We start from the raw sequence: 15,800 nt of genomic DNA on the forward strand, positions 1-15,800 counted from the left end.
CTTTTTTTTTTTTTTTTAACTTTTTTTGGGCATGCCACTCTGTATGTGGGATCTTAGTTCCCCGACCAGGGATCGAACCCGTGCCCCTGCATTGGAAGCGTGGAGTCTTAACCACTGGACCACCAGGGAAGTCCCTGAACCCGAGTATGAATCTGAAATCTGCCGCTTACTGGCTGTCCAACCTTAGGCACGTTATTTAACTTCCAAGTTCTGTAAGCCTTGGTCTGGTCATCTTGAAAATGAGTAAAATATCCCACTTCAAAGGGTTACTGTGAGGGATAATGAGATTATATAAGGAGGGAACATACCGCATAGTAAGTATTCATTATTATTCCTATTCCACCCCAGAACCCCTTCTGAAATGAATCCACATTAAAATACAAATGACTTGTACCAGAGCGATTTTTGTTCTGAACTGAAGAAAGAGAGAAAAAGAGGGCTTCCAAGAGGTCTGGAGGGATAAAGGAACCGGCAAACTTCTGAACCACAGGCTGCCTGTCCCCCGCAACCTTGCTTCGTGGGGTTGAAGGTAGTTTCCGCGGTGAAGAAGGCCCTTGTGAAGGTTAGAGGGACCTTCTCCAACTTCACCAAACCTTAGCTAGACTAGACCAAGAGCCCATCCAGTCCTGCCCTCCTAAGTGGGATTCAGATAGTGAGAAGTGACGGTGGCTCCGCTGCACGGCTGCATCATGCGTCCCCACCAGCCACTCTATGCCCAGCCACTCACCCACCCCCAAAGCTCTGTTCTTCTCCAAAGGATACTAGGCAAGTGGTCTTCCCTCTAGTTATTCCCTGCAATTTGAGCAACGACACTCACTCAGCACACCTCTGTCTTCAAGGGGCCAACCGTAGGATGCAAAGACACGAGAGAAGAGATACATACGCCCGCCTCCTCTCTCACACTGTGCCCACACACCTACCTCCGCCTCCCCTCCCACTGCTCAGGCTTTTGGGTGCCCCTGCCCAATTGTTTTGTTTTGTTTTAATTGAAGTATAGTTGATTTACAACATTATATCAATTTCTGGTGGATGGTAGAGTGATTCAATTATATACATATTTTTTTTTCAGACTATTTTCTGTTATGGGTTATTACAAGATATTGAATCTGTCTGAATCTTTTCTTGAAGACTCTTTCGTGAACATGCAGAACTGAAGACCAAGTATGACATGCTTTCAACCACTTTCATACAAATGTGCCTTGAAAGAGAGAGTGGTTGGGTGGTGAAGAGAGAACATGAAAATCTTCTTCCTTGCAGTCTGGCTCTGGAGACTGCCCAGTTTACCTCCAGAGGTGCTCGGGCAGACAAATAAAAGCTGTGAGAAGAGCTCTGGGCCATGCACACAAGTAATTTACAGCCTACATTCCTCTCTCCACCCAGCAAGAAGGAAAGGAGGGGACTTAGGACCTACTTCCGACTTCATGGAAGAAAACACGTCTAGTCCTTCACCTGACCTTTCCCACGTCCATAACAAGTTCACAAGAGGCATATTGGCAATTTGGGTGGAAAAACAACTCTTCAGTGTGCTGTCCCGTCATGGCAGGGTGGTTAACATCCCTGATCCCCACATCCTAAATGCTGTTAGTGCTTCCCAGACAAAGTGACAATGAAACCTCCCTCCCCAACATTTCCAAACACCCCCAGGAGGGCAGTGCCCCCCTAGTTGAGAAGCACTGAGTAAGGACCTGTACTGTTTTGTGTCACACGGTGCCCAGCACATACAAGGCACTCCAGTGGGAAAGTCACAAGAATACTTAGCTCCAGGGACTTCCCTGGCGGTCCAGTGGTTAAGACTCCATGCTTCCACTGCAGGAATCTTAACCCTGGTCAGGGAAGGGCTTGATCCCTAGTCAGGGAACTAAGATCCCGCATGCTGCACAGTGTGGCCAAAAAATTATAACCAAAAAAAACCACAAAAAAACTTAACTCCATATTTCTACCAAGCGAGTAATTCCTGAAGCCCTACTGTGTGCTCAGCATTTCTGCAGGCACTGTGAGCATCAACAGGAAGTACGGATCATGGTTCCTATACGTAAGGAAGTGACAGGGAAAACATGACCATGAAATATTCAATATGGGTAACATATACTCAGATGCTAAATTACAAGGTCCATGAAAAGGTGCAGGAGGTGACCAGTGAGGGCTGGCTCGGTCAGGGGAGGCTTTGTGGGAAAAGTGGAAGCTGAGGTTTATTGAAGGAGGTGGAATTTTCTTCACGCAGCCCTGCTGATCCTCCATCTGTCCCTGCAAGGACCGCTGTTCATAGAAAACCCCTCCAAGCCTGTGGTTCCAGGAGCAGTTCAGCAAGCCCAGCCCTTCAGATCCTGTCCTCAGATGATTTCTGCTGGAAGAGGGTGTGAGAAGTTTCCCCTTCTCTCTCAGAAGACCCGCTGCTGTCAGGCCTGCTTTCAGGAGGCCCTTCTCATCCTAAAGGCAGAGCAGAGGTGCATTCACTGCCACACGCACTGACTGAGTCAACAGACTCTGAGTGCTTGGGATTCCTGGGTGTGACGACGACGGCTGGCAGTGTAAGACTCTCCTGCCCTGGGGACACGCACTTCCCTCCCAGGTCAAAGGACTTCGGCCTGCTCCCTTGCCAACCTTCAACCTTCCTCTCAGGCAAAGAGTCTCCATGCCCTCCACTCGGCCCTCTCTCCACGGGACGTGCCACCAAACGCTTCCCACAGCCCACCCGGCCTCCTGACATTTCAGCTGCTCCGGGAGGCCGGCTCCTCCAAGAAGCCCAAGACTGTGCTCCTCCAGCACTGTTTCATTTCAAACGTGCAAAATCAGCAACACGCTCCCCCTACACACCTCACTCATCCTTGACCTGTACAACAATGTTAAACTGAGAGTTGCGTACACACACACACACACACACGTGTGTGTGTGTGTGTGTGTGTGTGTGTATATATGTACAGTATCTACCTAATGTTAGGAAGAATCCCACATCCCACAACCACAAAAGGTAAGCCAAGGATGGGCCTACTTGTGCTTAGTCCTGTGAGACTTACCGACCTTCCAACCCTGGACACTCGGGCTAGTAACATCGATCCAAACACACATACACACACACACGTGAGGAGATGAAAACGTTAAGTAGCTTGGTGGTAGTTATCATTTCACTATGTCTGTGTCTATCAAAACATGTGGTACACCTTAAATACACACAATTTTTATTAAAAACACAGTATAAAACATCTAGCGGTATACCCTTCTCCCTCATACAGCCGCTTTGGCCAATCCGCACACCCACGCGCCCTCTGCAGAGCGACATGTGAGTCCGCACAGACCCAGTACTCAGAGACGCTCCTCCTGATAAATAAAAATGACAGTTATATGCCCTTTCCATATAATACCCTTACCCTTTGAAACAGACCTTTTTTTTTTTTTTTCCCTCCCATAGGAAGGTTCAGAAGAAATCCTTTTGGAAATTAAGCCTGGAGCTTCTACCGCATCCTCAGACCCCTGGCCCTTGGTTGCTGACCAAATGCTCCACCCTAAGAATGGCCCTGATCCAGGGTCTCCCAATTCTGGCCGTCGCCAAATTCTACCCGCTGGTTCACCTCTATCTACTCTTTCTGTGGCAATGCCAGCTCGGTTTTTCAACATGTGATTTGTTTCTCTCTCAATCTACCAACCAAATATTTGTCTTGCAAAAAGTAAAACAATTCTTTTATGGGCTCTCATGGCATGCCGAAGTCTCCTGCTGCGGTCCTTATCATGACTTGCAGTTTTATGTATATGTTATTATATATATATAATTATTTTATTAATGTCTCTCCCCACAACTAGACTGTAGGAAAACCATGTCTATCTTGTGTGTCATTGTATCCTCTGTGCCTAGTTCTAGCTCTTTCCTCAAGCAGAACAGAAAATCCTACCCACCATTAGCAAGTGCACCCCCGGCTGTCTGGCCACTGGGCAACATCTCTAGGGGCTCCTTTTGGATCACCACAATTCCATCCCCTTCTTCTCTCCTCCCTCTGCCACTCCCTCCCCTAATTAAGAACAAAAAGCCTCAAACACCTTTTCAATTACCCTCTGGAGGAGCTTCCCTAGACGGAAGAATCCCAGACTCAAGTCAAGAACTGGTTGGTTAGGAGAAGAGCAGGAAGAACAGGAGAGAGGAGAGAATGAATATGGGCTTCTACCAAGTCATGTTCTTGTATCTTCCTATATTCTGTGGGCATTCAAGAAATGCTTTGAGAGCTGACTTGTTAACCTGATCACTTTTTGGTCAATTTCTTCAACCTACTCAAGAAAAAACTGAGGGAGCTGTGGGTGTAAAGTGAGTGCTGGGGGAGGGGAAAAGACTGCATATCGGATTTCAAGATGACTGACCAGGGGACAACAGAAAATGAGCATAATTCACAGCAACCAGATTTAACAAAAACTTCCTGACCCTGAGGGTTCTAAGATAATGAGGGAGGCAATAACAGTTTAAAAAAAGGAGGTGGGGGGAGACCCTCAGCTTGCAAAGGGATTGCTTAGAGGGATGCTTCCAGAGGTCTGATTAAATCGCTCAGAATAGTATGAGCACACTACTACATACTTCCCATAGTATCTAGAACCTGATTCTCAATAAAACAGACCAACAATGCTTGGTGACTGACTGATGCTGGAAAGGATATTAGTCATAACTTTCTCTGGTACAACTTTGGAGACAGAAAGATTAGTCTGGCAGACTCTCAGATGGCTTCTGGAGATGCTCTGCAGCCCCAGAACTGTTTTATGTTCCTGGATTGAGAGGTCACTGCATTCCTTATTCATAGACCAGTGCCAAAGTACAAGCTTGTAAAGAGTGGGTGCACGCTTCCTGCACACACACACACACACACACGTGTGTGTGTGTGTGTGTGTGTGTGTGTATATATGTACAGTATCTACCTAATGTTAGGAAGAATCCCACATCCCACAACCACAAAAGGTAAGCCAAGGATGGGCCTACTTGTGCTTAGTCCTGTGAGACTTACCGACCTTCCAACCCTGGACACTCGGGCTAGTAACATCGATCCAAACACACATACACACACACACGTGAGGAGATGAAAACGTTAAGTAGCTTGGTGGTAGTTATCATTTCACTATGTCTGTGTCTATCAAAACATGTGGTACACCTTAAATACACACAATTCTTATTAAAAACACAGTATAAAACATCTAGCGGTATACCCTTCTCCCTCATACAGCCGCTTTGGCCAATCCGCACACCCACGCGCCCTCTGCAGAGCGACATGTGAGTCCGCACAGACCCAGTACTCAGAGACGCTCCTCCTGATAAATAAAAATGACAGTTATATGCCCTTTCCATATAATACCCTTACCCTTTGAAACAAACCTTTTTTTTTTTTTTTCCCTCCCATAGGAAGGTTCAGAAGAAATCCTTTTGGAAATTAAGCCTGGAGCTTCTACCGCATCCTCAGACCCCTGGCCCTTGGTTGCTGACCAAATGCTCCACCCTAAGAATGGCCCTGATCCAGGGTCTCCCAATTCTGGCCGTCGCCAAATTCTACCCGCTGGTTCACCTCTATCTACTCTTTCTGTGGCAATGCCAGCTCGGTTTTTCAACATGTGATTTGTTTCTCTCTCAATCTACCAACCAAATATTTGTCTTGCAAAAAGTAAAACAATTCTTTTATGGGCTCTCATGGCATGCCGAAGTCTCCTGCTGCGGTCCTTATCATGACTTGCAGTTTTATGTATATGTTATTATATATATATAATTATTTTATTAATGTCTCTCCCCACAACTAGACTGTAGGAAAACCATGTCTATCTTGTGTGTCATTGTATCCTCTGTGCCTAGTTCTAGCTCTTTCCTCAAGCAGAACAGAAAATCCTACCCACCATTAGCAAGTGCACCCCCGGCTGTCTGGCCACTGGGCAACATCTCTAGGGGCTCCTTTTGGATCACCACAATTCCATCCCCTTCTTCTCTCCTCCCTCTGCCACTCCCTCCCCTAATTAAGAACAAAAAGCCTCAAACACCTTTTCAATTACCCTCTGGAGGAGCTTCCCTAGACGGAAGAATCCCAGACTCAAGTCAAGAACTGGTTGGTTAGGAGAAGAGCAGGAAGAACAGGAGAGAGGAGAGAATGAATATGGGCTTCTACCAAGTCATGTTCTTGTATCTTCCTATATTCTGTGGGCATTCAAGAAATGCTTTGAGAGCTGACTTGTTAACCTGATCACTTTTTGGTCAATTTCTTCAACCTACTCAAGAAAAAACTGAGGGAGCTGTGGGTGTAAAGTGAGTGCTGGGGGAGGGGAAAAGACTGCATATCGGATTTCAAGATGACTGACCAGGGGACAACAGAAAATGAGCATAATTCACAGCAACCAGATTTAACAAAAACTTCCTGACCCTGAGGGTTCTAAGATAATGAGGGAGGCAATAACAGTTTAAAAAAAGGAGGTGGGGGGAGACCCTCAGCTTGCAAAGGGATTGCTTAGAGGGATGCTTCCAGAGGTCTGATTAAATCGCTCAGAATAGTATGAGCACACTACTACATACTTCCCATAGTATCTAGAACCTGATTCTCAATAAAACAGACCAACAATGCTTGGTGACTGACTGATGCTGGACAGGATATTAGTCATAACTTTCTCTGGTACAACTTTGGAGACAGAAAGATTAGTCTGGCAGACTCTCAGATGGCTTCTGGAGATGCTCTGCAGCCCCAGAACTGTTTTATGTTCCTGGATTGAGAGGTCACTGCATTCCTTATTCATAGACCAGTGCCAAAGTACAAGCTTGTAAAGAGTGGGTGCACGCTTCCTGCTATCTTGTCCCCAGGATGACAAGCAAGGACTCAACATACCCAAACTGTGTGAGTTACCCGCTTTTAGACACACAGTTCGGAGTTGAAAGGAATGGAGGCCATATCTGAAATCAGGATTCTACACAGCATAGTCTTAAGTGAGTTCCTGGGATAAGCGTGAGGGGGTGGGCCAGCCTGCTCTCTTGCTGATCTTCTCACTGTTCTCTTAACTGTGAAAACCTCACTTCTTCAAAGACCCTCCCCTCCGTGTGTTACGAAGGGCCATGGCTCTGTCCTATCCCGCAGCGTAAAGGGTGGCGACGCCTCTTCCCTCGTTTGGGGGATGGCTGAACACCTAGTTCCAGCAAAGTTCTCCGCAACCTTCCTTCCATCCTCTTGCCAAAGCAGCTTTTCACGTCACTCCAAGCGCCACCAGCTCCCCAAACAGCCCCACTCCCATCTGCGGTTCTCTAGGAAAAAAGTCCCCAGTCAATGCCATTGCTTCTGCTGCAGGAGGTCAGTCTCCCCATCCCCTGCCTGAGGCATCTGTCGTCAACATTTGGACAGCGAGCACATCAGAGTGCAGCAGTTGCTCAGCAGCCTAGAAACACATGCCCAGAACTGCCAGCTTTCTGAGTGGTGCTGGCTCCACAGCCTCGCGAAGAAAAAAGGAAGGGGAAGCGACTCCTCCAAAGAACAGACACAACAACATAAGATCATTTGAGAAAGAACATCTCTGTCAGCACTACTACCCGGCAACAAGTCCCTCCTGACTGCACGTCATGGTATTGTTTCAATAGAGCCACGCTGCGCACAGCTCCATGGTTCCAAGGACACTGCAGTCTAAAACCTCCAGCTGGCTGGACAGTAAAGAGAGGCTGCTTGGTTTATGAAGCGGGTCAACCAAAAGGAGAGAGGTCAGCCCGGGGTCTGCTCCCTCCTTGTCCCGTCCTCTTCCACTGATACTTATCCTTTGTGAGAAGCCAAGAGTTCCAAGTCAGAAGATTCTCCTGGAATATAACCAAGCCTGGACAGAGAGAAGGTTTGAAAAAAGAGGCCCGCTTTTTCTCTTGGAAGATCCTAACTTTACTTCAGGGACGTCGCTCCGACGGAGGCTTCCAGAACTCTTGTTTACCACAAGGTCTGATTCCAAAAACAACCCAGAAAAGAGATATTCTTAATTGTGTATATATAGACGGCAAGAGAAAGCCTAACAAGCATGACACTTACTGAATGCTTTCTCTAAGCAAGACTGTGCTAAGAGCTTTCACTTGTTATGATACACGTTTATTCAACAAACAGTTGAGCCCCCACTATGTTCAAAACACTGTTACAGGCACTGGGGATGCAAAAATGAACAGAACAGTCAAAATCCTAACTTGCACTGAACTTATATTTTAGTCGGGGTTGATATATATAAATATATGTCAGCTGGCGATAAATACTATGAAATAAAAGCGGGCTAAGGGATGCTATATAAAAATTTATATGAAAACGAAGCAGGGGAGGAAGTGCTATTTTAGATACACTTGCGCTGGAAGCCTTCTCTGATTGTCATCTGATAACAATTAACAGTAAGGGCGAGGGCTTCCCTGGTGGCGCAGTGGTTAAGAATCCACCTGACAATGCAGGCGACACGGGCTCGAGCCCTGGTCCGGGAAGATCCCACATGCCGCAGAGCCACTAAGTCCATGCGCCACAACTACTGAGCCTGTGTGCCACAACTACTAAAGCTCATGTGCCTAGAGACTGTGATCCACGCACGACAAAGAGAAGCCACCGCAATGAGAAGCCCGCGCACTGCAAAGAGCAGCCCCCACTCGTCGCAACTAGAGAAAGCCCGCGCGCAGCAACAAAGACCCAATGCAGCCAAAAAAACAAAACAACAACAACAAAAAAACAATAAGGGCGATCATATAGTCACGATGTGCCAGGAACTGAACTAAGTACTTAATGTGCAGTATTTCACTTAATCCTCAGCAACTCTGAGTTCAGTACCATCACCACTATATACAGATGGGCAAATGGAGCCTTAGAGAGGTAAGGCTCTTTGCAGACTCTGCAGCAAACTAGGGAAGAAGGGGGAGAAAGGCCAAGGTTACACAGAAAGTGAGAAAGCAGGGACTTGAACTCAGGAACACAACCCCATGCTACTGGGTTGGTGGATAAACAGAGCCTCAAAGAGGTCAAGCGTGCCTGTGGTCACAGTGTGGTAGGTCCACCCGCCTCTCCACACATGGCTAAGAGATAGTGCAATTCAATCTTCCCTAATATCAGACTATTACTCTCATCACCAGCTGGAAGCCAAGCCCTATCTTGAAATAAGAGGAGAAAGACAACTTGGGCTCTTTGACGCCGCCTAATAAATGCTGAATATGTTCCTCTCCCATCCCCTCCCTAGGCCCCCAACAAGAGATGATGTAGTACAGGGAAACACGCTTTTCTGCTAATTCTCCAGGTTGCCGTTTTTCACTGGAAAACAGACAGAAACAGAACAAGAAATGACTGAGAGAGCTTCTCAACAGTGCCACAGGGGCTCTCCAAGGTGGGGTGGAGGGGACAGGCCCTGAGCAAAGGCCAGCAGCAAGGAGAAAGCAGGCCTTCTGCAGCCCCATTTCAAAGAAAGCACTCCCTCCAGCCCAGGAGTACTGGGGTGGTAGTGGGGGAAAGGCAATGCTTTCTTAAGAAGCATGAGGCAGGAAAGACATAAGCACTGGGAGCAGGTCACAGGGCTCTCTTGAAGAAGGGAGAGGAGAATAAAGCAGGAGGCAATTGAGGAAAGAGGCTAACATTGCTTCAAGTAGCGAAGTCCAGAAGGGAAATACCAAATCCAAGGTCAGATGATGTTTGCAGAATTGCTGGAAATCCCAGGTTGAGGGTCCAGGCCAAACTACCAGAAGAGTTTGCTAAAGGGAAAGAGAAGTCCAAGGAGAGTCCCACAAGGTTTAAACCAAAGGTCATGGTTTGGACCCACCTTCTTTTTTTATTATATTTAAGTCACCACAGCACAGGAACCTGAAGCCAGAGTTAATCAACAACCAAGGTGGGAAGGGAAGATGGGGGCTCATCCTAAAGACAAGCTCATTAAGGGGAGCCTGGATTTCCATCTTATATCCCAGCTGGCTTAACTTCAGAATCGCAGTTTAAACTGATCTTAAGAATCTCCCTCCTGGGCTTCCCTGGTGGCTCAGTGGTTAAGAATCCCCCTGCCAATGCAGACGACACGGGTTCGAGCCCTGGTCCAGGAAGATCTCACATGCCGCGGAGCAACTAAGCCCGTGCACCACAGCTACTGAGCCTGCGCTCTAGAGCCCGTGAGCCACAACTACTGAGCCCGCGTGCCACAACTACTGAAGCCCACACGCCTAGAGCCCATGCTCCACAACAAGAGAATGAGAAGCCCACAATGAGAAGCCCCTGCACCACAACGAAGAGTAGCCCCTGCTCGCCGCAACTAGAGAAAGCCCGCGAATCTCCCTCCTAAGGCCTTCAGACCCTCTTGCCACCAACGCGCACACGCACACACACACACACACACACACACACACACACACACACACACACAGAGTGAGAGAGAGAAATCAATGTTCCGTCTTCCTCCTCAGCAACTTATCACCTTATCTCCAGCAAGTCAGGTCTCCTAGCCCAACACTGCACCAAACAAATTATGACCTGAATGGCAAGAAAAACTGTGTCACCTAGAGAAACCCAATTAACGACATGACTCTGCTCTCTTAATTCCCCTCTCCCCTCCAGTCATATCCGGGGCACCTGTGTAGCTGACCGCCTTTTCCCACTACTGGCCATGATCCCTGGCTAACTCAAAAGCCAGAAGACGATTTCAACAGGGGCCTCCAGAGCAGCTAACCCAGAGATGGGAAATCTTGCTCTCCCCAACACCTTGGCCTGTTGGGAAAGCCGGAAGGACACAGGACAAAAACACCCCCTGGGGGGCAGGCGGGAGTCTTCACCTTGAAATCACTCAGTTGCCCCTTAAGCCAGGGCTCCCTGCTGAAGAAAAACATATAAACGCTGCTGAAAGCCCCCAAATGAGGGCATGCAAGAGCCCCAGGAGGGAAAACGAATATTTCGAAGAAATTCCTGCTGCCGTTGTTTCCTCTGATCCTTTTTCTAATGAACCCCTCCCTGGAGAAATCTCCATCGCCTCCCCCTCCCTCCAGCAAAACCATGAATACCCAGGCTTTTCCAAACCACATGCTGCATGTGTTTGTATGTGTAGAGACATATAAACATCCTCTTCCCAGCCCAGTCCAGAGTTTCTGAAGACAAGAAACGCATCCCCTCCTCCCCCAGTGCACTTGTCTTTCCTCCCAGCCCCACGCTGCTGCAGAGTTGGTAATGTAATATGCGGGGACCCTGAGACCGGAAATGCCTGGCTCTGGACTGCTGCACTTGAAACGCCAAGGCACGGGGAGAGCTGAGCAGGGGATGAGGGCGGCGGTAGGAGGTGTGCGGCGGAGAGGGGAGGCTGAAGTGCCTGCCGACCGGGAAGAGATGCAATTCAGGGCTGGGAGAGGAGGAGAAAGGGTGATGAGGGGGAGGCTGGCAAGGCAGTGGCAAAGTCAAAATTCGAGGAGCCGAAAAAGAGGAGGGGGAGGAAGAAGATCTGAGTAAGAGCAAGGGGGGAAAGAGGCCTCAAAGCATGTCAGGGGCTGGGGAGGGGCATCACGGTAAAGATTCTGCAGGCTCAGGAGAACCAGAGGGTGACCCTCAAACACCTGGGAGGAAGGGGATCCGGAACCTGAGTAAAGGTAGAGGAGGAGGGAAGAATGGGGGCGGGCCACCCCAGGGCGGGGACCGAACTGGCTCCCAGAATCTGCAGCGCATGGAGAGCGGAGGGGAGAGGAGGGCGGAGGCCTGGCACCAGCGGGCTCCCGGAAGGGGGCGGGGGTCGCCGCGGGGCGAGGCTGGGGGGCAGCGCGCTCACCCGCAGGGCGGACAGGTCGATGTCGTCCAGGCTGCGGGCGGGGGCTGGGTCGCCCATGGCCTCCGCCAGGAACGGGGCCCCGGGGCCGCTCACGCTCCGGCTCGGTTATTCCGCTGCCGCCGTCGCCGCTTCTCCCCCATCGGGGGATCCCGGGGGCGGACTCCACCGCGCCTCCCGCGGAGAACCGGGAGGGGGAAGGCCGGCGGGAAGACCGACCCACCGACTGACAGGCGATATCGCCCCAGAGCCTGCAACCCGAGCCTCCCGACACTCCCGCGCAGGCGCAGAATGGCCGAGCACCGGGGAGGGTGGAACAGGGAACGTGACGCGAGCGCGCCGGGTTCCCCCTCCCCCTCGGCGCCGACACCTGCGCGCAGGCGCAGGAGAGAGAGCGAAAGGCGCGTGCGAGGACTGAGCGACCGCGCGAGCCTGGCGTGAAAGAAGTGGGCGGTGGCCGGGGCCGCCGGGGAGCGCGCCCACCAGCTGGTGCGCGTGCGCACACGCGTTTCCTTCCCTCCCCGTATTTTTTGCCCTTTCTCTCCCCCGTTTCCTTCTGAGCTCTCCTTTGAAGCCTTTCCTTCCCTTTCCCTCCTCTTTCGTGTGCCCAGCTGCCAATCAAGCCACCCACCTCTCTATTTGCGGGGGGAGGGGGGCGGGACCCAACACCCTCTATTACTAGGGGGGTTGTTATGGTAACTCCCCACGCGAGGGCTGGGTGGCCTCTAGATAGGAAGGGCTGTCCACCCACCTAATTGCCATGGCAACAGTGGGGCCGCTGAGGGAGGGGCCTCTTCGTGAGAACTTGGCTGGAGAAACCACCTGGGGGATGGGGAGTGGAGAAGAGGACTGGCTGCCTCAGGAATGCCCCTGACCCCATTACCCGGCTGCAGTGGGGAGGGTTGAGAAGGGGATCTCAGATCTCAGGATAGGGAATCCTACCGCAGACCTTCGTCTCTGCTCCTCTTGTTCTGTACATAGGAACCGTTTCAACAATTATTCATTGACTGATCCCTGGAGCTGTGTGAGGGGGAGGGAGTGGCAAGGGGAGGTGGAAGGGAGGAGGAGGGATCTATGTCCAGCCCCTTCAAATCTTGCTTGGGTCACCTCAGGTCTAGTCATGTTGGCGTAGCACCCCCGGCCATTAGCCTCCCTGGAGGCTGGGTAATGCTATATAAAGAACAAGGAGTCATGTTCTGCCACTGACATGCTGTGTGACCTTGAACAAGTTGCTTTGCTTCTCTGGGCCTTTCTTTCATTGTGAATGTGAAAGAAAGAGAAGGCCGTTTGATCTTTGAGATCACTTCCAGCAATGATGGTATCTCCAAAAGACCCCACTGTCAGCCTTAATGTAAACATCACTTAGAAGAGTTTGAATGAAAAGTCTTTGGAAAGAGGCAGACATCCTCCTTTCTGGACCCTTCTCCTTTGCACATTCCGATGCACATCCAGTCTTGCTCCTCTCCCCGCCCCCCACCACCACACCCAGTTTACCTTGCTGTTGTCCTTGTCCAAGCCATAATCATCACCTACCTCCAATACTCTTATTAGCCTCCTACTTGGTTTTCGTCACTGACCTCCCTAGGTCAATTCTCTATACTCAGAGTGCATGATTTTTCTAAGACTCAAATCTGATGTCACTCTTCTGTTTAAGAGCCTTCACTAGCTCCCCACTGTCTTTGGAGCCTCAGGTGTGGCAACCATGACCCTTCAAGATTCTGCCTGCTTCTCCTGCCCTGTTTTTCAGTACTCCACCATTCAACCTCACATGTTCTAGCCATATGGAAATCCTCTACACGCAGTTCCCAGAACTCAAAAGACCCTCCTCAACCATTTCTTCTCCCCCAGAATATTCTGACCATGCCCATTCTCACTGACTTTTGCTTTGTCCTTCATGTCTAAGTCACCTCCTCCATGAAGACTTCCTTGACCCCCTGAGACTGAGTTTGGCTCTTCTGTTTTAGCTACCTGGCTTAAACCATGGTAACATTTAACACTTTGAATTGTAAATGTTGAATCTCCTTAAAGGCAAGAATTATGTCAGCCTTGTTCAACACAGGGCCTGGCACCCACCAGAGGTTCAGTAACATGCAAGTGAATGAAGGCCTCTGTGTCTGGGTAGGCACTGTGAAGTGTAGTAACTCAAGGACAAGAGCATGGGATAGTAGGAAAAAACACAGTGCTTTGTGCAAGTCATTAATCTCTCAGGCTCAATTCTATTATCTGTAAAATAGAGATAATAACTGGAAGGTTAAGATAAAATAAAATTAGGTATGTGAAACACTTGGTATATTCAAGGTCCTCAGTAAATTTACTAATGCCTGACTCAGGCAGTGTTTAATAAAGACATACTGAATCAAAGAATGAGCAAATTAAGATCACAGAGGTAGGACAGATGGCCACCCAAACCTCAAGAGGCAGTCTAACCTGGGGAGTGGGGAGGATAGAGAAACAAGATTGGCCCTGTGCTGATAATTATTGAAGCTGGAGTGTTGATGTGTGGGTACCTGAGGTTTCATCAGTCTATTCTCTACTTTTATGTGTATATGAAATTGTCCATAATAACTTTAAAAGAGACAATGTGGTAGAGGAAGCCCTGGATCAGGCATCAAGAAAAGTTAAACTATTAAAAATAAGACAAATTTTGGATCCCTGGGGGCTGGACATTTTGCGCAGACCCAATCACCCTCAGGGCCTCCCACCCACCTTGGGAGGCTGGATTCACTCTCTTCACACTGGGTCTAGAGGCAACTCTTCTGATTGCAGGCCCACTGCTTTTTTTCCCTACACTGTGCGGGCCTCCATTCAAGAAACTCCAGGACCAATGAGTGGGGAGCAGATAGACCAGCAGACGGTATGAAGCAGAAGCCCACCTACCCCTGGCCCAGCCCCGGGGCAGCTGCTGCCTCCACGCCACTCCACAGTTAATGAGGTAATGGTCCCCTAGGGAAAGAGGCCCTTAGTGCTGACAGTGAGGCTAATTAGCGGAATGCCAATTAGTACCTGGGGACTGGCTACACAGGGGAGGGGGAATTTCTTGTGTGGGAGTGGCTTCTTCAGAGGAACAGAGGGCTGGACTCAAAGGAGAGGATGGGAGCAAGGCCACAGTATCCCCTCTCTCCACGTCATCATCCACAAGCACACCCCTCCTCCAGGAAGGCCTCCTGAACTGCTCACTCTATTCCCCCCTGTTTCTTCCTGCTCCTGTGGTCAATTCTGAGATTGGGGAGTGAGGCTGGGGGAACAAAGGGCAAGATCCAGGACTGTGCTAAACTTTCTGCTAATTGCAAAATATTTCAGACATACAAGAAGATATGGAAAAAAATATATAAAGTTCATATCCCACCACCCAGCTTAAGAAATAAAAGTCACCAATTCACTCAAAGAGCTCTCTCTGTATACCCCTGTTATCTTATACTTTTCTCTGCACCTGCCGTGGGAGGTAACCCTCCTCAGTCCAGTGTGAACTACGTTCTCTTGTAGACTACACCATCTATTTTCTCTCTTCCCTCTGGAGCAGTGTCAACCAATAGAACTCTGTGCAATGACGGAGATGGCCTATACCTGCACCGTCCAATATGCTAGCCACTGGACACGAGTGGCTCCTGAGTGCTTGAAACGTGGCTGCTGTGAGTGAGGAACTAAATCTTTACCTGTTTCTAATTGTAATTAGTTTACACGTAAATAGCCAAATGTGGCTGGTGGCTACTGTACTGGACACTGAAGCTCCAGGACATACTTGCCTGTCCCACGAGGGTGGGGACTTGGTTGTACTCACTGCTGTGAGTTTAGAATAGTGTCTGGCAAAGAGCAGGTACTCAATAAATATCTAAGTCAATGACTGAATCTTTACAGCAAGCCAGTTATTAAGTATTATTCCCATTTCCCAGTTGGGATCACCGAGGCCCAGAGAAGTGATGTGACTTGACAAGGTCACCAAGGTAGTAAGTGACAAGTCCAGGATTTGGGTCCAGTTCTTCCTGACCTCAAGCCTATACCCTTATCCACTCCCAGGGGCTTCGCTAAGCCTCTCCCCCTGCAGTCACTTGAGGAACAAGAGGCAGCCCCTCTGGGCCCTTCTTTGGGCGCCT

At 49.4% G+C, this 15,800-nt stretch overlaps 1 protein-coding gene across 1 annotated transcript in view; it reads right to left on the bottom strand.

Moving 5' to 3' along the window:
* The window catches only part of MINK1 (misshapen like kinase 1), a 58,017-nt gene extending 46,033 nt beyond the window's left edge, over positions 1-11,984 (bottom strand). Inside the window, exon 1 of the mRNA XM_028498088.2 lies at positions 11,713-11,984. Coding sequence (XP_028353889.2) covers positions 11,713-11,769 — 57 coding nt within the window. The 5' untranslated portion in view covers positions 11,770-11,984. The remainder of the gene's footprint in view (positions 1-11,712) is intronic.
* Positions 11,985-15,800: the final 3,816 nt, after the last annotated feature.

The sequence above is a fragment of the Physeter macrocephalus genome, chromosome 14 (assembly GCF_002837175.3).
Source record: "Physeter macrocephalus isolate SW-GA chromosome 14, ASM283717v5, whole genome shotgun sequence".
NCBI classification, from domain to species: domain Eukaryota; kingdom Metazoa; phylum Chordata; class Mammalia; order Artiodactyla; family Physeteridae; genus Physeter; species Physeter macrocephalus.